At 35.0% G+C, this 23,479-nt stretch overlaps 4 protein-coding genes, 1 long non-coding RNA gene and 1 other non-coding gene across 8 annotated transcripts; 4 read left to right on the forward strand and 2 right to left on the reverse strand.

The window, feature by feature from the left end:
- Window positions 836–2,650, forward strand: LOC108662480. The gene is made up of 2 exons (XR_001928344.1): window positions 836–1,416; window positions 2,482–2,650. It is a non-coding gene; the product is annotated as an uncharacterized LOC108662480 (long non-coding RNA).
- Window positions 3,808–8,425, forward strand: LOC18595320 (zinc finger BED domain-containing protein DAYSLEEPER). Of its 2 annotated transcripts, XM_018123783.1 has the most exons (3): window positions 3,808–4,168; window positions 5,789–7,415; window positions 7,464–8,425. In XM_018123783.1, the coding sequence occupies exons 2-3, from the start codon at window positions 5,804–5,806 to the stop codon at window positions 8,096–8,098; spliced, it is 2,247 nt and encodes a 748-aa protein (XP_017979272.1). In that variant the 5' UTR covers window positions 3,808–4,168; window positions 5,789–5,803; the 3' UTR covers window positions 8,099–8,425. The 2 variants fall into 2 exon arrangements, with proteins under 2 accessions (XP_017979272.1, XP_007023276.2); XM_007023214.2 differs by having other exon boundaries at window positions 5,789–8,425.
- TRNAG-GCC lies at window positions 8,975–9,045 on the forward strand. Its single transcript has one exon. It is a non-coding gene; the product is annotated as a tRNA-Gly (tRNA).
- LOC18595321 (putative pentatricopeptide repeat-containing protein At3g15930) lies at window positions 9,190–11,695 on the forward strand. The gene has a single exon (XM_007023215.2). The coding sequence runs from the start codon at window positions 9,264–9,266 to the stop codon at window positions 11,433–11,435; it is 2,172 nt and encodes a 723-aa protein (XP_007023277.2). The 5' UTR covers window positions 9,190–9,263; the 3' UTR covers window positions 11,436–11,695.
- On the reverse strand, window positions 12,044–14,155 carry LOC18595322. 2 transcript variants are annotated; one of them, XM_018122556.1, is made up of 3 exons: window positions 13,967–14,155; window positions 12,492–13,356; window positions 12,044–12,412 (listed from the first exon to the last, which is right to left on the reverse strand). In XM_018122556.1, exons 2-3 carry the CDS (start codon window positions 13,339–13,341, stop codon window positions 12,375–12,377), a joined length of 888 nt encoding a protein of 295 aa, XP_017978045.1. In that variant the 5' UTR covers window positions 13,342–13,356; window positions 13,967–14,155; the 3' UTR covers window positions 12,044–12,374. The 2 variants fall into 2 exon arrangements, with proteins under 2 accessions (XP_017978045.1, XP_007023278.1); XM_007023216.2 differs by having other exon boundaries at window positions 12,044–13,356; window positions 13,967–14,154.
- Window positions 16,121–23,404, reverse strand: LOC18595324 (protein FAR1-RELATED SEQUENCE 6). The gene is made up of 4 exons (XM_007023218.2): window positions 23,216–23,404; window positions 20,942–22,950; window positions 18,836–18,842; window positions 16,121–18,286 (listed from the first exon to the last, which is right to left on the reverse strand). Exons 2-4 carry the CDS (start codon window positions 22,948–22,950, stop codon window positions 16,283–16,285), a joined length of 4,020 nt encoding a protein of 1,339 aa, XP_007023280.2. The 5' UTR covers window positions 23,216–23,404; the 3' UTR covers window positions 16,121–16,282.

Genomic DNA, 23,479 nt, shown 5'->3' on the forward strand with positions numbered 1-23,479 from the left:
ATTGGGGATGTGGATCCTGATTTGAATTTCTTCCTTGATTTTCACTTATAGGATCAAGCTTTTAAACGCTATGTCAATCCTGATCCACATATTTATTCTATCAATCATAATTCTTTGTTATCATCATATTTAGTACAAAATGTACATTTTAAATATATATATATGTATATATGAAAATTATTTTATATATGGATGATGAAATTTAAAATTTCATCAGAATGAATAATGACATAAGTTCGAGTAATCGATATCACAAATGAGGCAAAACTTGGAGTAAACAATATCGCAAATGAATTATGAGATGGGCATGAAAGGTGTAGAGAACAAACATACAAGAATTGGGGACCATATGAAGTTCATTGGTAAAATCCCTATAATATTCCTCAAAAATAAGAAAAAAAAAAGTATATCATGTGATGGGATGGGTTGTTTTTATGCTTTTCCTGGATTTTTCTATTGCAAATCATGCAAAATTTTCCTGTTTCTTATGACTAAAGTAAAAAAGAAAAAAAAGTTTAAAAGTGATATATATATATATATATATATATATATATAATAAACTGAAANGTATATATATATATAAACAAAGAAAACCTCAAAAATCTACCACATCTACTGTGGAAGGCAAATCACAAGGAAAGTGTGTGTTACAGCATTATTTACATACATACAAAATGTGTGTTACTGCATTGTACGCATATGTTTATATATATTATATTTTACTTTTCTGGTGAAAGATAGTACACAATGAAGAAAAACCCTACACATTACCCTTTCCCACCACTTTTTTATCAACATATAATGCTGCTGTTGATATATGATAGCTTAGGTAGAGTGGTCCTTTAACCTGCACAACCCCAAGGGGTCTTCTCTTCCCTCTCTCTCTCTCTTCTCTCTCTCTCTCTCTATCTCTGGGCATTTTTATGTTGAATTCTTCTTTAAACCCTTCTAGTCTTTGCACTTAATTTTAAGCAGGGAGGGGTGTTGTGTGAGAGAAAGCTCATGAGAAAAGAAACTGTAAAAAGTCCTGTCATGCTTTTCCACGGCTTTCTTGAACTTCTCTTTCAATTTTTTCTTCATAATTTTGCTAGCCGCTTTTGGTGCAGCTATAGCTAGCATAGAAGTTCAAGAAAGCTGTGGAATAACATGGCAAACGAGGACTTTTTAATTATCAGTTTGATAGGCATTACCTCACTGATTTTCTGATTTTCTTACCATTGCAGCATGGGATTCTTCCCTTCCACGAGTTGAGAAGGTCGGGCGGCGGCTTCAGCAATGGTTCTTGTTAAATTTTCCGTCTCTGTTTAGTGTAGTTGATTTGGATATAAAAACTTGTGTTTAGTGTTTGCTTCTGTATTATTATAATAGGCCTGCAGCTGCTGCAGCAATTATTGTGTAACTTGATAACCCTAAAAAGTAAGTGTTACTGGTTTTTGCTACAATTCTTCTCAAAATTGATTGAGATTTGAGTCTACCCTTTCTCTCCTGCACCAGTCCAGTCGGGTTTATCTACAATATATATAGAATTCATGGCTTATATCACGTGTTTTCAAGTAAACCCTCAAAGATAACTTATGCATTCTACATGGTTTTTAACCTCTTTTGCTATATTCTCTGAATTTTAACTGTATTTTATAAGAATAAATTGATTAGCACATCGCATTATAGTGGCTGTTCTAAGGAAATCTTTTGATCAGTAACCCTTATGTATAAAATTATATATATGTATATATTCATGTCTACATTTTTTACCTGCATTTCTCTTTCTATTAATAATTTCTTCTATCAAATTGACAACATTATGCTTGAAGTTCTACACATATTTCAGCAGAAGAAGAAGAGAGTTAATTAGTACTATTAGGTTTTGGTTACGAGTCCTTTTTAACTGATGAACAGTTGTATAGAGTGAAGCAGAAGAAGGGAAATAATGAAAAACTAAAGTACTACACATTAATTGTTTGCAGGCAACCCTTTTTTTTTTCCTTTCCATTTTTTTGGTTTTGAAAATTTTTTCTTGCTAATCTGCAAGTTGAAGGGAGATATTTTCTGTACAATTTTCTGACCATCAAAACCAGATTGGCCAACAGTTTGTTGTGTGCTGCAGAGACTCCTTTTTTGCTTTAAATTTTTTTCCTCCCCAAATATTGTCAATCATAATAGTTGCTGCCTACCTTCTGTTGGTTTTTTCCTTTTCTTTACTTTATTACTTTTTTTTTTTTATTCTTGATTTTTGAAAATCTTAATCGTGTCTGGGATGAGAAGGGATAATATTTGTCTGCACATTTCTTTGAAGAATTTGGGCCCTCTCCTCATATAAAATACCCTTTTGGTCTGGAGTATGAACCTTGCTATTACAAAGTGATAATATTTTGAAATTAACACTAGACTAGATGTTAAACTCTTTCTTTGTCCCTTTTTATGGGTAAAGAATTGAGGTAAAAAGAAGCTGAGTAAATGCCTAAGTCTTTTCTTCTTTTGCAGTTGGTTTCTCATAGTACAGTAAGGAGGATCTTGGAGATGTAAATGGGTACTTGCGAGGATTCAATTTGATAATATAAAGTTCGGGTATTCTATATTTGGTTATGAGACAATTTTATTTATGTCATGCGTTCAAAGCAAATTTTCCAATAATAGTAGTTGGATTCAATTATGTCCTTACTCAATGACATAAAAGGCCCTACCCTCATAGGTATTGATTTGCTTTTCTAAAGGCAATACTTGAGGTTATTATGGCAATGAGTAGTTGTTGATGTACAAAAGGATGGAACTTGTAAAATTTCTCTATCTCTTTCACTATATAATATTTAACATCTTTGAGCTATGCATCATTATAACCAAAGTAGTTAAAGAAAGGTCCTTTTCCACATACATGGAACTTTCTAGATTTCGAATCACACAAATAGAGATGCTTTTTTTCTCCTACTATTCAAATTTAAGATTTTTAACTTAATTTTTATACCGTAATTGTTATAACATTTTTTGTTTTAAATGTATCTTTATAAAAACACAATCGACAAATCCTACTTAAATTAATACCTGAATCATATCCAAACTTATGACGAATTGTAGTTTTCCTACTTGTATCTTACTTGAATTTAATTATAAAGTACTTTAATTTTTCTTAATTGAGTTGTGTAAAATAAGGTACTCGATGAAGTATTCATAACATCCTTAAATATACATGGGTTACTTTTATTAGTTTATATTTGCTTCATTTTTTTCTTTTTATGAGAAAGGTGACATCGGGAAATTTTTTTGGGTGAGGTTAGGATAAGAAAATGTTTAATTATAATAAAAGGAGAATTAAAAATAGTTAAAAAAGCCTTTTTTATGAAAAAAAATCATAGAAGATATACTAAATTTAAAGAAATACTAATGTAAAAAAATAATTAGGTTTAGAACTTAATCAATTGAAAAAGTAAATTCCTAATTCAAAGAGTAAAAAATCAATTGTAATAATGCCCAAATTAAAAAAAAATACTAAATCAAATCAAATTAATAATTAGGTTTTGAACTTGATAAGGTAAGCACACATTATGATGACTCATTTAATACGTGGTGACCTCTGATTCGACCTTAACTCTCCCGTCCCTACCCACCCAAAATCAATCAATACAAGCAAAAAAAAAAAGAAAAAGCACAAATATAAACGAACGGTCCAGATTAAATCCAGTGGTTCGGTGGGCTGGATATAGTCCAATAAAAAAAAATACGATGGAACCGCCCCCACAGTATAAATAAAATTGGACCTGGAGTCCATGTCCAACTACGACTTTCTCTCTTGAACCTTCGCTCCTGTTATAAAATGCGCACCGCCTTCGTTAATTTCCCACCCCTCTCATCGAAAAAGGCCTAAAATTCGAGATCTTCTTCTAGCCCTAGCCCTAGGTCCAATTCCAAATTAGGGTTTTATTTGTTTTTTTCTTTTGCTCTCAACCGAGAAATAAAAAGCTCTAAACTTGAAAGCTCTGAACCTTTTTTGGCGCTTGGCCGCTCAAGCCCAATTACTCCCCTTTGCTTCTTCTTCGTCTTCCTCCTTTGCGCTTCCCTCTGGTACCCAAAATTCAAAATATTATGTTTTTTAACTCCTTCAATTTCAGAATAAGGTGTTATATATCTAAAACCTAGTTTTGGATCTGCTGTTCGTGTTTATTGTCGGTGAAACGAGGTATGAAACTCTTTTAATTGTTGATTTTATATTTTGGGTTTTGTTTATTTTCTCTGCGATTTTGTGTTTTGGAGCTTTGGTTCTGGGTTTCTGGATCTGGGATTTATTGGTTATTGTAGATTATGTTTTTCGAGGTTTTTGTTTTAATGGGTTTCGCTGGAAAACCTTCTTGTTTTCGGTTGTTACATTGATTTTCTGCTTATCTAGCTATGGGGTTTTTATTTTTCTTTTTTGTTTTGCTTCATGTGATTCTTTTATCTCTGTTTTTTTTTTTCACAAAATAGTTCAGTTTAATAACTGTTTTGGGCTTTTTTGTTCTGGGTTATTGTAGCATCTGACAAACTGATAGTCGTTTCTTGCTAATGTTGCATGGTTTCATTGGAGTTTTTTTTCTTTTTGGTTAAAACTCAAAGGAGGTTTTATTTTGCTCATTAAATCCTCTGAGAAACAGTCGTGTTTGTTACCCTGTTTTCCTGGGGTACCGGGGGGGGGGGGGGGGCGGTCTTATCGATTTATAAATGGTCAAACGACGGTTTTTTTCCCAGCGCAAAGGTGTACTTTTGCAAAATACAAGTAAGGTTTAGCAAAGATTTTGTGTTTCTGTTTTTTGGGGTCCTGTGGATTTGGTTTCTGATTGGCCGGATCGTACTTTACACCCGTCGCTTATGTACATGCAGTGGGCTTCCAAGTCCATAAGGGTAGCCCATCAAACTGGGCAATTTCAATATGTTGTGTTGACAGTCTTAGGCATAAGAAGTGGTTGAGCCTGCCGAAAAAGGAAAAAATGAATAATAAGGGGAGCAGCAGTAATGGGGTTTGTGGGATTAGTGCTTTTTTGTTTATTTAAATTGTATTTTCATATCTAGAATTCATAATAAACTGGTCTGTTTTGGGCTTAGCGGCTTTGACGTATTGAGTCTAATGAATGCCAAAGTGTCTTTACTCGGGGCAGAATTAGGTTCAATTATCTCTTTGTTCTCATGTATGTCAGCACTTCTGCAGCTGGTAATACCGTGCACATGTATTGACTATGTGATCTATTGATTACTTGTTTACAAATTGTTACAATTACCGAGAGAAATTTTAAAATTCTTGGTATTTAAGTTCCAACTATTTTTTTCCTGCTAAAACATATTTACTCTTGTTTATGGTGGAATCTTGAAGGCTTATTGGATTCTAGGGGTTAACTTATAATCATTTTAAATTTGTTTTTTACCTTGAATGTAAGAAATTTAATGGTCTTTTGATACTCAATTGCTCAATCCTCAGGGGCTCATCTTTATAATGTCCTAGCTTCCATTATCTATGTCAGGATATTAAAAGTTAGTTAATGCATGAGCTTCTGATTTGTCATTTTGAAAATATGAATGACTATTAGCTTGTAGAGGTGAACCTATTACCCATCAGAGATATTGGAATGAAGACTTCTAGGTATTCTATGATTTCTGGCTCTAATTTGAATACCAAAACTTGAGTTGAATGTCAGCAGTCATCTTATATCAGTTTTATGTGTCGATTACAAAATGCTGTCTTCATGCAGTCTGCCTGTTTTTTCATGGCTTTTTTGTGCATAATATATGCAAATGAGAACTTATCATCTGTTGTTGCTTTCTAATGCAGGAATATTACATTAAGATGGAGACTGCAATTATTCCTGTTACCCCTAACATGCCTGTTACACCAATTACTCCTACTGATAACAGTGAGCCACTTAATTCTGAAGTACAGCCCAATAAACGTAGGAGGAAGAAGTCTATTGTCTGGGATCATTTTACTGTGGAGACTGTAGGAGATGGATGCATCCGGGCCTGCTGTAACCAGTGCAAGAAATCATTTGCATACATTACTGGTTCAAAGCTAGCTGGTACGAGCCACCTCAAAAGACACATTGCCTTGGGAATCTGTCCAGTAAGCAGGCAGAGAAATCAACAGACACCAGACTCTAAAGCTGGTAATGCTACTGAAGAACCAAGAAAAAGATACAGAGCTACTCCTGGATTTGCAAATAACCTTTTTAACCAGGAACGGTGCAACCATGAGGTTGCTAAGATGATTATAATGCATGAGTATCCCCTCCACATTGTGGAACACCCTGGTTTTATTGGATTTGTTCGGACTCTTCAACCCCAGTTCAATACGATGAGCTTTAACACTATTCAAGGTGATTGTGTCGCTATGTTCCTGAAAGAGAAGCAAAGCCTCATCAATTTTATCAGTGAAATTCCTGGACGGGTCAGCCTTACATTGGATTTGTGGACTTCAAATCAAACTGTTGGCTATGTTTTCATAACGGGTCAATTCATTGATACAGAGTGGAATTTGCATTGCTGCCTGCTTAATGTAGTCATGGTACCTTCTCCTGATTCAGACAGTGCCTTACAGCAAGCTGTTGTGTCTAGCCTATGTGATTGGCATTTGGAGAACAGGCTATTTGCCCTCACTCTTGACCAGTCCTTCTCAAATGAAAACATAAATGGAAATCTCAGAGCTCTTTTTTCTGTCAGGAACCCTTATATGTTTCATGGTCAGTTATTGGTTGGAAATTGCTTTGCTCGTGTTGTAAGTATTCTTGCACAAGAGGTGCTATGGGCTGTGGGGGAAACGGTGAAAAAAGTACGGGAAAGTGTCAAGTTTGTGAAAACCTCCGATACGCATGAAGAGACCTTTTTTCATCTAAGGGAACAGCTTAAAGTCCCTAGCACGAAAGACATATTCATTGATGACCAAACAAAATGGAATACAACATATGACATGTTGGTGGCTGCCTGTGAACTAAAGCAAGTATTTCTTTGCTTGGAGACCTCTATTCCCGATTACAAGATAGCCCCATCAATAGATGATTGGAAGCAAGTAGAAATTATCTGCAATTACTTGAAGCTTTTCTTTGATGCTGTCAGCATTCTAACTGGCCCAGCATACCCGACTGCCAGTGCATTCTACCATGAAGTGTCAAAAGTTCAATTAGAGTTGTCGCATGCAGCAATGAGCAATGACCCCTTTGTCAGCAACTTGACCAAACCTTTGAAGGAGAAGTTTGATAGATACTGGAGTGATTGCTTCTTAGTTTTGGCAATTGCTGTGGTAATGGATCCAAGATTCAAAATGAAGCTTGTTGAATTTAGCTTCTCTAGGATATATGGCGAGGATGCTGGAATGTGGATTAAGATTGTTGATGATGGTATCCATGAGCTCTACCTTGAGTATATTGCACAGGCGCTTCCTCCACCTGAAACATTTATGGAAGAAGGGAATGGGGGCATCACCCCTGAAGGGACTGGGAGCATCACCCCTGAAGGGAATGGGGGCATCACCCCTGAAGGGAATGGGGGCATCATCCCTAAAACCGAACCTCCTGAAGAAGTATACTGTCAAGAAGTATCCCATGAAGACGTAGCTCATCAAGAAGTATCCCATGAAGACATAGCTCATCAAGAAGTATCCCATCAAGAAGCAGCTCATCAAGAAATATCCCATCAAGAAGTAGCTCATCAAGAAATATCCCATCAAGAATTAGCTCATCAAGAAATATCCGATCCAGAAGTACCTTCTCAAGATCCCCTTATTTCTATTGGAGATGGACTTTCAGATTTTGAGGTCTATATTTCTGAGATCAGTGGTAGCCAGCAGATGAAATCAGAATTGGATCAATATCTTGAAGAGTCTCTTTTGCCTCGGGTACAAGATTTTGATATTTTGGGTTGGTGGAAACTAAACAAGACAAAGTACCCTACTCTCTCAAGGATGGCTGCTGACATTTTGTCAATACCATTTTCTACTGTTGGTCCAGATTCTGTCTTTGACACTGAGAGAAAAAGGATGGATAACTACCGCAGTTCGTTACGTCCAGTGACACTCGAAGCTCTCATTTGTGCAAAGGATTGGCTCCAGTATGGAGCATTACAGAATGCAAATGTGAAACCGGAATTCTAGGTGTAGGTTTCCTTTTCATCTTTCATAGGATACAGTAGTCTTATAGTCTTTAGGTCTCTTAGTGCTGTCTCGTGTCATTATAAATTCTCTTCCCCCTCAGAGATGGTTTACAGGATTCAGGTTAGCTGCTAGTCATGATTCTTGGATTCAGTGAATCAGTTCCTTTGATTAACTTAATTTTCCTTTATGGTTATGGTGTTTTATTAGCTCCTCTCTTTTGACGCATTTATTGTTCTTTTTTTGTTTACATAACAGATCTACTGATGTATGTAACTTGCTTACAATTTATTGAGTAATTAGTAGCCTTGGCACAGCTATTTTTAGACCTGTTCATAATTTTCCTGCCAAGCTTCTTGTTCTGCATTGCCACAAGAACTTTGTATATTTCAATCTGAGTAATTGCTACAAAAAGATTGTGCAAGGGCAGGTATATTTCACAGTAGAACTTGCCCCACTCCCTGTCTCTGGCTAGAATGGATTTCTGGAGCTTAATCTTCTTCTTTACAAAGGGCATGAATGAAAGGGTCAAGATGTTGGAATAATAGGATCACTGAGTTGATTTCCATGTTATGAATTTGAGGCTATTCTTTGCAAAACGAACAGAGTTATTCTTTAATTATATTAAATTGACACACAGATTAAAGTTTCAACAAGCTTGTAGGCTAGCATATGGATGATAAGGAATTGTATATACTTATCCTTAAAAATTTATAGAACATAACCTATTAATTGATTAAAAATGAATGGATATTCTAAAACCAAAAGCACTTTTTCATAAGTACTCCATGTTTTGTTGTTCAGGGTAAACCCAAAGTGAAGCAACAAACCAGAATATCAAAATATTTCAATATTCTTCTGTTTCCCTCTCATTAACAAGCACCAGTGGTCTAGTGGTAGAATAGTACCCTGCCACGGTACAGACCCGGGTTCGATTCCCGGCTGGTGCATTCATGGAGCCATGATGCCAGGTGCGCTCTGGTGATGGTAGGGTCCATCACAACCGTCTGATCTCCAGACGACAACAGCGCCTCTGAGCTCTATATCTTTTAATTTTACTCCAAGATTTGATGTTGAGCTAAGCTCACTTCAAGCAAAGCAAACTGCACTTTTATGCCAATTTCAACTACCCATTTTACAGTCCTCTTTAATCCTTAACAGCAATATAATGATCTCTACTAAGACATCTACATCACTTACTCTCTTCTCCCACAACCTTGAGCCACCCCTCTTCCTTATAGAAACCTGCAAATCCATGGACCAACTCCAACAAATCCACTGCCAAACCGTTAAATCAGGCCTAATAAGAAAACCCATTTCCCAAAACAAACTTATTTCCTTCTGTTGCACCAATGAATCCGGTGACATGAACCATGCACTACAAATGTTCAATCAAATTTCTGAACCGAAGAGTGTCTTCCTTTGGAACACAATGATCAAAGGTTATTCTAGGGTAGATTGTCCAAAACATGGGATTTCAATGTATTTAAACATGTTGAAACAGGATGTTAAGCCTGATGATTACACGTTCCCTTTTCTGTTAAAAGGTTTTGACAGAGATGTTGGGTTATCATGTGGGAAAAAGTTGCATGGTCATGCGGTGAAATTTGGGTTTGGTTCTAACGTTTTTGTGCAGAATGCTTTGATTCATATGTACTCTTTGTGTGGACAAATGGAAATGGCACGCGCGGTTTTTGATGTTAGTTGTAAAAGGGATGTGATTACTTGGAATGTGATTATAACTGGATATAATAGGATGAAGCAATATGATGAAACTAATAAGCTTTTTGATGAGATGGAGAGGAATGGAATGGTGCCTACTTCGGTTACTTTGGTTTCTTTGCTGTCAGCTTGTTCTAAGTTGAAAGATTTGGAAGTTGGGAAGAGGGTTCATAAGTACATCCAAAAATGCAAGGTGGAGTCTAATTTAACTTTGGAAAATGCTTTGATGGATATGTATGCAGCATGTGGGGAAATGGATGTAGCTGTTAGGATTTTCGATAGGATGAAAACAAAGGATGTAATTTCATGGACTACCATAGTTTCAGGGTTTGTAAATAAGGGAGAGATTGATTTGGCAAGAGATTATTTTGACCGAATGCCAGAGAGAGATTATGTTTCATGGACTGCAATGATTGATGGGTACCTTCGAGTGAATTGCTTCAAAGAGGCTTTGGTGTTGTTCCGTGAGATGCAAGCATTGAATATAAGACCAGATGAGTTCACCATGGTGAGCATTCTTACAGCTTGTGCTCAGTTGGGGGCACTGCAAATAGGAGAATGGATAAAGACTTACATTGAAAGAAACAAAGTAAAGAATGATGTCTTTGTGGGGAATGCTTTGATTGATATGTACTTCAAATGTGGAAGTATTGAGAAAGCTCAAAGAGTATTTAATGGGATGCCTTGGAGGGACAAATTTACTTGGACTGCCATGATTTTCGGTCTTGCTATTAATGGACATGGTGAAGAAGCACTAGGTATGTTCTCTGAAATGCTAAGAGCTTCAATAAAACCAGATGAGGTCACTTACATTGGCGTTCTTTGTGCCTGTACCCATGCTGGCATGGTAGATGAGGGAAGAAAGTTCTTTGCTAGCATGACTACTGAACATGGGGTTCAACCCAATGTAGCACACTACGGGTGTATGGTTGATCTTCTAGGCCGAGCTGGACATTTACAAGAAGCTTGTGAAGTGATAAAGAATATGCCAATGAAACCAAATTCAATTGTTTGGGGGGCTCTACTTGGTGGTTGTAGACTTCATAAAGATGTAGAAATTGCTGAAATGGCAGCTAAACAGATACTTGAGTCCGACCCTGATAATGGGGCTGTTTATGTTATGCTGTGTAATATATATGCATCTTGCAAAAGATGGGATAGTCTGCATGACCTAAGAGAATCAATGATGCATAGAGGAATCAAGAAGACCCCAGGATGCAGTTTGATAGAGATGAATGGAGTTGTTCATGAATTTGTGGCCGGGGACCAGTCACATCCTCGGTCTAAAGAAATATACTTGAAGTTAGACAAAGTGATGAGAGACTTAGAAGTTGCAGGGTATTCACATGATACTTCTGAGGTGTTCCTTGATATAGGGGAGGAGGATAAACAGAGCACATTGTGCTGGCACAGTGAAAAGTTGGCCTTGGCTTTTGGGCTCATTTGCTCTCGACCTGGGGTTACAATAAGGATTGTGAAGAACCTTAGAATGTGTGTAGATTGTCACCGTGTGGCAAAACTGGTGTCAAAGCTTTATGATAGAGAAGTGATCGTTAGGGACCGAACTCGATTTCATCATTTCAGGCATGGCTCATGTTCATGTAAAGATTATTGGTGAGAATTCAATAAGAGGCAGAGCATAACTAACAATATTCCTCCTGAGGTGTATCTGATGCCAGCCAACAGTAAATACCAGGACGTCTCTTCAGTAAGTATCGGCAAGGGAAGCCCAAATTTCAGAGCATTTGTTCTAAGATTATCTTGTAATTTAACAATTTTGTAGGCTAATTGCTCAAATCAGCTCTTACCCCGTGTCACGTTGCTCATATCAAGATCAAATCTTTTAAAGTGATACTAAGTTGCTCGATAATCAGAATATTGAACTTGTTTTTTTTGGCCAGAAGAATATTAAACTTCAACCTTCTATGCCCCTGTTCTACGGTTAAAAATGGACAACTATGATGAAATTCGGCCATTGCAGATTAGAACAATGGTTAAATTCAAAGGTTAACTGACTGTAGTTTCAGAGGGCCTAGTACTGCATTTTCCCTTTCAACGGTGTTACTCCAAGTACTTGCCTAGTAGGAGAGGACCTATCAGAGCTGCAAGTACTTATTGTTCTATATAAAGGAGCCTTAAACTAAAACAGCAAGCTTCAAAGTTGAGAATGAACATCCAACTTCACCTGGAAACACTAAAATCGCAAAGCAATTAACAAACAATATATGTCAAATCCTTAACTTTACTGTAATAAGCATATCTTCTCATTCAATCAGGTTGACATCTTGTTCTTTTGTCTTGCAACCAACATTTATACAAAACATGAGGAAGACTGTAAGAGTTTACTAACAAGAATTAATGTTTCCAATCTTGTACTTTAACATAAGCTACAATTACTTATAATATTTTCATACTTAACATACCCTACAAATTCTGGAATGTAGTGGTTACATGGAGAGTGCCAGAGCCCCAGCTACTCCAAATTCACTAGTTCTGACTTAGAGATCAATTCACTTTCACAGTTGAAGCCATAGAGCGGCCGTAGTTGGCAGACTGATTAACTTTCAGCTTTACCCTGGGTCAAGTACAGGAAGCCTGCAATGTAGACTGATTGATTTATCAGTTTGACGTGTACCAGGAATGAAGAACTGAAATATCACTGTCAAACAAGCACCTTGCGGAGCAATCCCATAAAAAGCACAGTCAGGCTTCGCCAGATGACACTGAAGGCTCCTAGAAAAGTGCTTTACACTCACTTGAACACTCTGTGCATCTCCCCTCGAGATTGCCCTCTCTGACCGAGACTGAGCACTCAGATTTCTATCCTCAGATGGAGCTTCAGCTTGTTCTCCAATAACCAACAATTTACGAAATTCGGCACCAAGTGTGATCAAAGTTGTTGAGATTTGCACATGTAGATCTCCATACTTGCTTATAGAGACATTTAGCAAATCACCAACATGCTTCATCCGTTCCACAAAGTTCTGCAATTGATTCAAATCTGGAACTTGAACCAGAGTCTGAGGTAGATCTTGAGCAATATCAAGTGCAGTTTGAAGCTCAAGCACTTGAGCCCTAGATAAAGGTTTTGATATTGGTACATCCTGAATGACAGCAGACTTATATCCCTTGGTTTCAAAGGTAAGAAAAGGCATAGGCTGAGTACAATTGGGAGGCAACTTCTTAACCAATTTAATTTGGAGACGGTTGGCAGAAGGCCCATTACCAAATTCAGTACATATGCTCACACTACTCCGAACAGCACGAAGCAGAAGAGATACATCTATGGCAAAGGCAATGCGGTCCTCATTCTGACTTGAGATCCGATAGTCATCAAAGAGAGCTTCCTTCCGAAACTGGGCAATGCACTGAACTCCATCGCCATTCAGAAGGTTGTGGAGGAAGATAGCATGGTCTCTGGTAAGGAATAAGTGGCATATCTTGCCCATTTTGTCTAAGGCTGGTAGAAACCGCCTTTCCAAAAGACTCACACCATGTTCAGTGAGAAATGCCTTAAACTTCATCTCAGCCTTTATTTACTGCCATGGAATCGGTGAGTTAGTACAATATATGCTTACAGTAGCAGATATAAAAGCCTTCCAAATTCATGAAATAGAATAATAATATACCAGCTTAAATCTCAGAATCATAATTAGCTAAAAAGCTTACAGTTTGCAGTACATTTTCCAAACATAGTTCAAAGGAAAAACAAATTATAGTGAAGAAAAGGACTGGGAAAAAATATATCAATCTACAGATTTTAAATTTGGGAAAATTGATGCCAAACCCATTTTGTACAGCAATTAAAATTAGCAGTTTACATAATAAAAAAAATCAAAATTTCCAGAAATGTGCAAAAAATAGGTTAAAAATCAAGAAAATGTTGAAATCAGTAATAAGTAAATTCTTTAAAATATAATTCCATGACAAATACTCAATTTGAAATCAATGTTTCACACTCTGCCAATTTGTAATCCTTTACAACTATGATTGACCGCTCAGAAAATACAAGAAAAAATTTAAAAAAAATAAAAATCTACATTCTTATTATCTTTCTTTATCGCTTCAAATGAAAAAAGAAACAAAAAAAAAAAGTTTTCCTTCATTTTCTCGGGAAACAAACGGAGGGATTTGCGTGGACCGTCGTACCTTTGAAAAAACGAAGATCGCGCCAAAGTTCTCGAATGCTTGAAATTTGAGGAGGGAAATCGAAAAAAAGGCGCTTTTATTAAAATAAAAAATAAAAAAGTGCTGCTTGGGCAAAATGGAATAAGAAAATTTGTCTTTGTGCAAAAAGTGTGTGTTATCTATAGAGCTGTCAATGTGAGTTTGTCCGACCAAATCCAACCCAAGTCCTTATAGGTTAAGAAAATATAAGTTAGGTCGGATCAATCTATTTTTTATATGGATCATTAAAATTTTAATTCAGTTCACTTTTTATTAATCTATGACTTGGGTTGGATCAGTTTATTTTTATTTTTTAATTATTTTTATAATTTTACTTAATAAATTTTTTATTAATAACATTATTTTACGATTTAATTTATAAATTAAAATTATTAATTAAACACATTAAAATATATAAAATAAGTAATATTATTAATAATTAAATTATTAATTTTATATAATTAAATATATAAAGTTATTAAATTAATTAAAATTATTAAATTTTTTTACCTACAAGGCTAGCTCGCTCCAACCCACCCCAACCCACTAATTTAATGGGATGATCTATTTAAGTTCGGTTCTAATATGAACCTAAATTTTTAAATCTAATTCATCTCATATTTAATAAAAAATAAGCTAAACCAATGGGTCAGACCCATTTTTATAGGTATAGTTATCTATATTGTGTTTGATTTTAATTTGACATAAATTTTATAAATATTTAAGTTGAATTTTCACTTGCATTTATAGCAAGAACATTACTACTAATAGTATTTAAAAAAATATAATAGTTAAAAAAGTTTTTTAAATTATTTCAAAAAAATTAAAATAAATTTTTATTTTTATTATATTTAATCAAATTTTTATATTTTTATCTTACAACAAATAAACGTTTATCACTAATAACTGATTAATTGTTATTTATCATATACTACTCGATATTCTATATCATGTGATATTATCATTATATACTATCATGTCGTAATCAATGATGATACGATATATAAATGTGATTTGATAATATGATAATGTAATATTTTTTATTTTTTACGTTAACATCACATCAACACCATTTGGACATAAAACAAAAAAAGATATATTGATTAAGTGTAATTAATCAATTATTATTTACAAAGATTTATCTAATTTAAAATAAAAATATCAGAATTTGATTGAACGTAATAAAAGAATAAAAATTTGTTTGAATTTTCTTAAATAATTAAAATGTTTTTCAAGTATTATATTTATAATAAAAAAGAAATTTAGTAAGTTCTTTAATTTTGTGCATTTACCTATTCTTTTTTTCAAAGTTTTTTTTTCTTAGTCCGTTTATCTTACAAATTTCATTTTGTAAACAATTATTAAGTTTACTTTTTGGGTAAGTAAATTTAAGGATATATGGAGATTTTAATTTGGTTTTTTGAATAAAGAGATATATGCATTTACCAATTTAATTATCTTGATATTGTTAAAATTTTCTTTTCTGTGGGCTACTGTTAGTGATAATTTAGGTTTAATAAAATATATTGATAATTTAATCTTATTTTGAGACAAAGCAAGAAAGCCCCTTTAATATTAAAGGATGGGTTTTACATGTCTAATTAGATCAGTATAATTTAATGGTTGTATAAGCCTTAACCTAGTAAGCTTTTAATGGGGAGTTTTAGGCTTTATTTTATTATATATATATATATAATATCTGGTTAGATCTCTCTTCCCTTAATATTATAGTGATTGTAAAACAATTATCAAAGTGATCAATTAATGATAAGCTTTACACCTCTAATTGTATCAATGTGATTTAATGATCGTGTAAGTCTTGACCAAATAAGCCTTTAATGAAGAGTTCTAAGATTTATTTTATTATATATATTTGATTAGTTTAATTGTCTCTTTTTTTCGTTTTACTTTACCGTATTTATCAATTGTGAGTCGTCATAAATAAAAAATAAATAAATAAAGAAAAAAATACCAAAACGAAACTAAACTTTAACCATAAATTCTTTGCTTTTTAGTTGTGAGCAACGACACAAACAATCACGTAATAATAACTAAATTAATTTGATATTTTCGTGTTTACACATGCATCCAGGATTTAACTTACCAATATGTCCTGAACTTTATTCAGATCAAGGATAGGGAAAGAAAAATTTTAATTGGACGGAAATGGTTACCGATTGCTTGTACACTCTCTGTACATGTTAATAAAGCTCAAAGCCATGCTAAACAAAGAAGATAGTTACATGAAAGCATAAACTTGTAGCACACAAAATTACAGATCTTGGGTCTAAAAATAATTTACAAATGACCCTGTACAAGATGAAGCTTGCTCAATATCTCATCTAATGCTTGAACTGTATCCTTGTAACGATCTTGTGATTTCCTGCCTTCCTCAACGACCTGCATGATGCATTTGTACAGATGATCATACCTATGAACCGGGTTATTAACATCGATACCACCACAGCTGTGATTCAGAACATAACTCCGCTTGATATCTTTTCTCCATCGTGATAGAATGTACTGAGGTGGGATCTCCTCCATGCCATTCTGGTGAAGGACGCTCAGTGCATGCCGGCACAAATATCCTCTGAGGTTGAACAAACCGCAAACACAGAGCACTTCCATTTCAGTTGCATTATACAAAACCTCAAAATCCCTAGTCTCCCTTCTGTTTGCCTCCACATCGATTTGTTCCCTGACCATGTATGTCATTATTTGTCCCTCAACATTTATTTGTCTTGTGCCAAAACAGGAGTACATCCCTTCCACCTCCCGTTCAAATTCCCTTAGTATGTTGTTTGTGTACAATTTTGCGAGCTGCAACTCAAAATAACATCTTGATTTCATCGTAAAACCTGAATTTCTTGAGTCCATATCTGCCAAAGTTTCAAGCTGATGATTTTCCTGTAGGGCTTGTTCGTACTTATCCAAAAATTCTTTCAAAGAAGTACGTTTATCAAGATAGCCATCAAAAAATGACTCCATAACCTCATTTGGCCGAGTTGGAAACATTCCTGCAAGAGATGTCTCCTTTAAATAAACAGGAACCCATCGTCTGCGATCTTCATATAATGTTTGAAGCCATATATGATCCCTGATTCCATGACGGTTGACCATATCTTCCCAAGTTGCTTCAAATTCCTCAGGCCTTAGGGAGTAATAAACTGCGTTGTTTAATGCCATTCTAATCGCTTCAAATTCGTACAGTTCACCAAGTTTCTCTGGAACTTTTTGCATTATACATGACAAACTGAGACAATGTGAAGCCCTTGGGAAAACATCAGCAACAGCAGCTTGCAGGGTTCTACATTGATCAGTAATGATAGCCTGTGGAGGGCGTCCTAACATGCATGTAAGCCATGCCCTAAACAACCAAGTATATGATTCAATAGTCTCACCTGCAAGTAAACCACAACCCAACAGCACAGACTGTCCATGATGATTCACTCCAACAAATGAAACCAACGGTACTTCATATTTGTATGTCAAACATGTAGTGTCAATAACAACTACATCACCAAAGTAACCATAAGCAGCTCTAGACCTTGCATCAATCCAGAATAAATTCCTCAAACACCCTTTCTCATTGAGATCCACCACATAAATGAAGTTTGGATCAGTCATCTGCAAGCCACTAAAATAATTATGAACAGCTTGTGCATCTCCTTCTTTAAGCCTCAATTGATTAGATTTGCTACTAGTAGTCCGAAATTCTCCATCACTGAGTTCTGCACTCTCATTTCCCTCAACATCGATAACCACTGTTCGAAAAAGCTTAATTTTTTTAACTTCATCAGCACCATCTAACTGCAATGCTCTTTTGGTTCCAAGACCTATGTGCTTATGGGACTTATAGAATTTTCCACTTGCTGGACTGATCAAATGGTTATGGTCAAGCTCAACTTCTATGATTCTCCACCTTCTGTTTTCCATCAACCTGAACTTTATCATCGCAGGGCAGCCAGTCCTTGTTTCTGGTCTTGGGCGATTTGCTTCACTCTTCTTCTTGAATCCTGCACTACTGCAGCTAAGTTTGCCTCTGTATCTTTCTTTGCTCTTTCTATACCATGTGTTGCTGACTCTAACACCAAACCCCTGTTCCTTGGCGTAACAATTGTAAAAGTAATATACATCCTCATACGATTCAAATTCCATTCCAACAGCAGGAGGCAGTGGATTCTCTCCTTGAATTACTCCACTTTGACCAATACATTCTGTGATTCCACAGTCTCCTTCAATCTCAAATTCATCAGCATCATCATCAACAACCGGATCGGTATTAAGGGAAACTCTATCCATCTGTAACAAGAGTAGAATCAAAATTCATTAACAAACAAAACAGCTCAAAAAATGAATATAGGACAAATTACCATATCAATGCCCCAACAGCAAAATTAATTACAAGGGTAGTGTTGGAAAGCAGGTGTTCCTATAAATATAAATCAATGAGAGAAATTGTATTTACCTAGGCGTAAGAGCAGCATCATGGGATGAAACCCAGTAACAATTTTTCCTTTTCTTTTCAAAAACTTGTCCACCTACTCAAAAGACTAATTCATGCTTATGGGCTCCCATATCAACAATAAACTCAGAAACTTATCCATAGAGCAAGAACTATTAGCAAAAAACTTCTTTTATCTTAAAATGATTCTCGGCAACCTATCAAAAAACAACCCAAATCTACTAGAACAATGGGTATATTGTGCCTTAATCAACATCCAATCCAGCAACTCAAAAGCAAAAATTGAAATGAATTATTTGACCATATTCAAAGCATAAATGACAGTCTAATTTCAGCTTTAAAATCTCACAAAGCTTAGAACAAATTTCAAAAATAGAAGGACTCACCGGAGAACTGATTCAAGAATGATCTTTCAAGGCCTTGAAGAACAGAGTAAAGAAAGGGCTTAGTACAATCCTTGCTCCAAAGGAGATCAGTGATTGTCTGAAGGAACCCAAGGATTTTGCCGAGACAGACTTCACTAAGGATAAAATTTGTTTTAAGGACTTTTATTACTTTTTTATTAATTGCACACAGAGCCTGTCTCTATTAATATTCTTTCAAATAAGTCCTTCAAAAAATTTCCAGGAAATGATGAAAAAGGTAGGTTAAATTCAGTCAGGGTTTATTTGATTTTTGTTTCATAGATTTTCAGCTATTGAGATTGTGAATGAATCAAATTCTCATAGGGTTATAAGTACCATTTTGAATACATAAAATATTCATTTGATTATTTTCTTATGAAGGAAAAAGTAAAATTATATTCATTCAAAATTTTAATCACACAACAAAAAAATAACCATTTTTCGGTTAACATGTACTTCGAAATTATTATATTAAACATTCAAATTTTTAATTATAGTTTTTCAATCCTTGTTTGTTAAAATTGTTTTTAGTTAAATGTGACAAAATGTTTAAAGTCTACACTCATTATACCTCTATAAAAAAGGATAGAATGTTTTAACTCTAATATTGGATAATGACCTTAAAGCAAACAAGTGGGTATAATGTATGAGATACATATATTGAACATGATCTAATTAAAGAGCGCAATATAAGACTGTCACTCTCAATAATTAAAAGGTACTCTATTACAATTTATTAATTACCCTTAGACTTGGAAGTCAATATAATTTATTTTTTGTTTATATAACTTTGATGTTGTCAATAAGTGATTCTGAATTTAAAAGCTATTCTCTTATATGTTGGGTTATGTACATATTAAATAAATGATATTGGATGCTTAATAAATGATTCATCGTTCGTTATTGAGAAAGATATTCAAGCGATTTTTATAAGATTATTGAACTTAAAAAATTCGACCGGTGTGTTTTCTAAGAAATGTTTTAGAATTGCATTATTTATATTAATATTATATGTTAGTGTTTTAAAGTAAAATATTTTTCAAAATCCAACAGGAACGAAAATCATGAATTGGTATTACATAAGTTGGATATGACAATAGAAATTATTTATCTATAAAACCCATGGGGAATATAATATGGCAAAAAAATTGATTAATAATGATTGAAATGAATGAGACCTCATTGATAATTCTCTTCTCTGTAAAGGTCAATTGTAATGTGTTAATGGATATTATCGCAAGTAATAGGTAAATAAGATTTCTTAATTAATTTAAGAAACTAAATGATAATATTAAATTAAATAAAATTTCAAGTAAAATATGAATCATGAGATGATATGGGCTTGAGCCCATAGCTATGGAGATCTAAACATGTCACACATATTTTTCTTTTGGGTTTTATATATATATATGTCTTTTTAGATTCTGATTAGGTCTAATGAATCCAAGTTCATTAGTATATTATCAAAGTAAGACTTGCTATTTAGTTAGTCATCAAAATTAATTAATAATTTTAAAAAACTAAATAACCTTAGAAAAAGAAGAAACGTGAATCTATTTAAAGTTAGCATGATTCCCTTTAGAGGAGGTGATACATTGAGATTTTGAGATACCTGTATCTTTGACCTATATTTTAACCCTTGGAGACTTGAATCATTTTTGAGTACGTATATCTTGGTTTATAATTTTTTTTTTTGATAAATTTTTTATTTTTATATTATATATCAATTGTTGTTATTAAATTATTAGCAAAAATTTCACATTTATTGTAGAAAGAAGCTAACACATACGTCTGGTTAAACCCTCACACATGATCAATAATGGAGTTCCTTTTCTTTTCCAAGAAAAACTTTATTGGAATTGTACAGTAATATCTATTAAGGAATAAATTAGGGTGGTAGACCCTTTAGAATATGGTTAATAATGCAAATTTATGAGAAATTATATACATGCTAAACCTTTTAGGATAATGCTCTGCATAAAAGGAGCAAGTGAACTAAACCTCAATTACATAAGGTGGGTGGATTAAGACAGAAGACACCAATTTTCTTATTTACAAAAAATCCTGTACCTTCACAATGTCTGTTACTCCTGCTTTTCTTCTACTTCATGAACTCTATTTAATGACTCTTCAAAAGCTTGCAATGCAACTTTGTAATGGTCTAAAGAAATTGCCCCTTCCTCCACAACTTGCAAGGCACTTCTATATAACTGATTGAACCATTGAATGCGATCAACAACATCAACATTATTGAAACCTTGATCTGGAACATATAAGCGCTTGTAATCCTTCTTCCATCGTGAAAGAATGTACTTGGAAGGGATCTCCTCCACACCATTGAAGTTAAGCACACACAATGCATGCCGACATAGATATCCACAGAAGTTAAAGCAACTGCAAATGCATCTAACCTCACTGGCCGTTCTATTGTAAAGTACTTCGTAGTCCCTAATTTCCCTCCTATTTCCTTCACCCAACACTCGCTCCTTGACCAAGAATATTATGATAGGCCCATCAACATGTAACTGTGTTGTACTAAAACAAGAATACATCTCCTCCACCTCAAATTGGAACCTCTTGAATATTTCTCTAGTGTACAATTTGGAGAGTTGCAACTCAAATGAACATCTTGTTCTCAATGTGGGGCTGGAGTTTCTTGACTCAATATCGGCAAGAGTTTCTTCCTTGTGCTTCTTTTGCAATGCTAATTCATACTTATCAAGAAATTCTTTCACAGGAGTTTGTTTATGCACATATTTTTCAAAAAAAGGACTCACATTCTCACCAGGCCTTGAAGAAGACATTCCAGCAAAAAATATATCCTTTAGGTACACTGGAGCCCACCGAGCTCGATCTTCGTATAAAGATCGAAGCCACTCATGGTCAGTGATACCAAAATGCTGGACCATAAATCCCCATGCTGCTTCAAATTCAATCACTTTCAGAGTTTCATAAACTGCCTTAACAAATGTCTTTCTGATTGCATCATAATTACGCAATCCTCCCAGTTTTTCCGGAACTTTTTTCATTATGTGCAACAAACTGAATCGATGGTTAGATTTTGGAAAGACCTCTGCAATTGCATTCTGCAAAGCCTTGCATCTGTCTGTAATAATGGTTTGAGGACACTGTCCTGACATGCACGTAAGCCATGCTTTGAACAACCAAGTATAAGACTCTGATGTCTCACCTGCAAGCAGGCCACAACCCAGTAACACAGTTTGGCCATGATGATTTATTCCAACAAGTGCCACAAGGGGAGTCTCATATCTATTTGACAAGCATGTGTTGTCAATATAAATGACATCGCCAAAGTAGCCACAAGATGCCCTACAGTGTGAATCAACCCAGAATACATTCCTCAAATGCCCTTCATCATTCAAATCCATTAAGTAAAAGAAGTTAGGATTGGTCAACTGCATACGGCAAAGGTAGTTATAAATGGCTTGTGAATCACCCTTTCTAAGATTGAGCTGATTTGGATGTTCAGAAAAATTCCTGACTTCCCTAGCATTGCTATTTGGATTCCCATTAACCCCAGCATCTATCACTAATGCTCGATACAACTTGATTGTTCGCACTTCAGCATCAGAACTCGACTGCAACTTCCTTTTCGTTCCAGAGCCCATCTTCTTAATAGATTTATAAATCTTGGCACCTAGTAAGTGATTATGTTCAAGCGTTACCTCAAGCACCCGCCATCTTTTCGAATCCATAACTCTCATCCTTATCATCGCAGGACAACCAGTTCTAGTTTCCTTTCGAAGACGGTTAACATCTTTGATTCTTTTAAAACCCTGGCTACTACAACAAAGTACAGCACCATACTTCTCCCTACTGTTCCGCTTAAACCAAGAATTCTTAACCCTAACACGAAAACCAACTTCTTTTGCATAGCAATTATAATAATTATATGCATCATCATAAGATTCAAACTCCATTCCAACAGCTGGAGCAACAAATTCTTTCTTTCCTTCAGGTAAACCATTTTGACCATCTAATTCAGTTGGTCCACTATCTCTTTCTTTTAGAGCCTCGCCGTTGCATTTCCCTTCGGGCAATTGGTCATTACTAGGAGAAGCTTCTTCTTCTTCCATCTATTATACACATTAAGACAAAAACAAACAAAGCTCACGTTTCGAACACGGTATCTAAGCAGCCTCCAAAATTATAGGGGAGGCGAAAAGAAGTGGAAAATGGAGAAAATAAAATGAACCCACATCAAAATTTAGTTCATTAAGTAAATTACGGATACTATTATCGCTTAACAGAAACCATAGGTCAAAAATTGAGCATGCCAATCGAATTAAAAAGAGAGAAAAAGGAAAAAAAAAAAAAGCAAAGGGGAAGCGTACAGCTAACCTGGGTGCTGCGAGAACGTCGTCGTTCTGGTCGTCTGTCGCTGATCTGAGCCTCAAATTGGAGAACAAGAGGCCGGGGAGTAACACAGGAAATGGCGGATTTGAAACGAGAAGAAAGACGAGAAAGTCGTCTGGTCGGTCAAAGTTTGGAAGAGAGAAAGGGCACTTTGGGTAACCAAAAAAAGGGGAAAGTTAGTTGGGCTGGGGTATAATAGATTTTTATAAGCTCATCGGCCTATTTGAAGTACCGAAAGCCCATATATGA

Source organism: Theobroma cacao, chromosome 6 (genome assembly GCF_000208745.1).
Source record: "Theobroma cacao cultivar B97-61/B2 chromosome 6, Criollo_cocoa_genome_V2, whole genome shotgun sequence".
In the NCBI taxonomy this organism is placed as follows: Eukaryota; Viridiplantae; Streptophyta; class Magnoliopsida; order Malvales; family Malvaceae; genus Theobroma; species Theobroma cacao.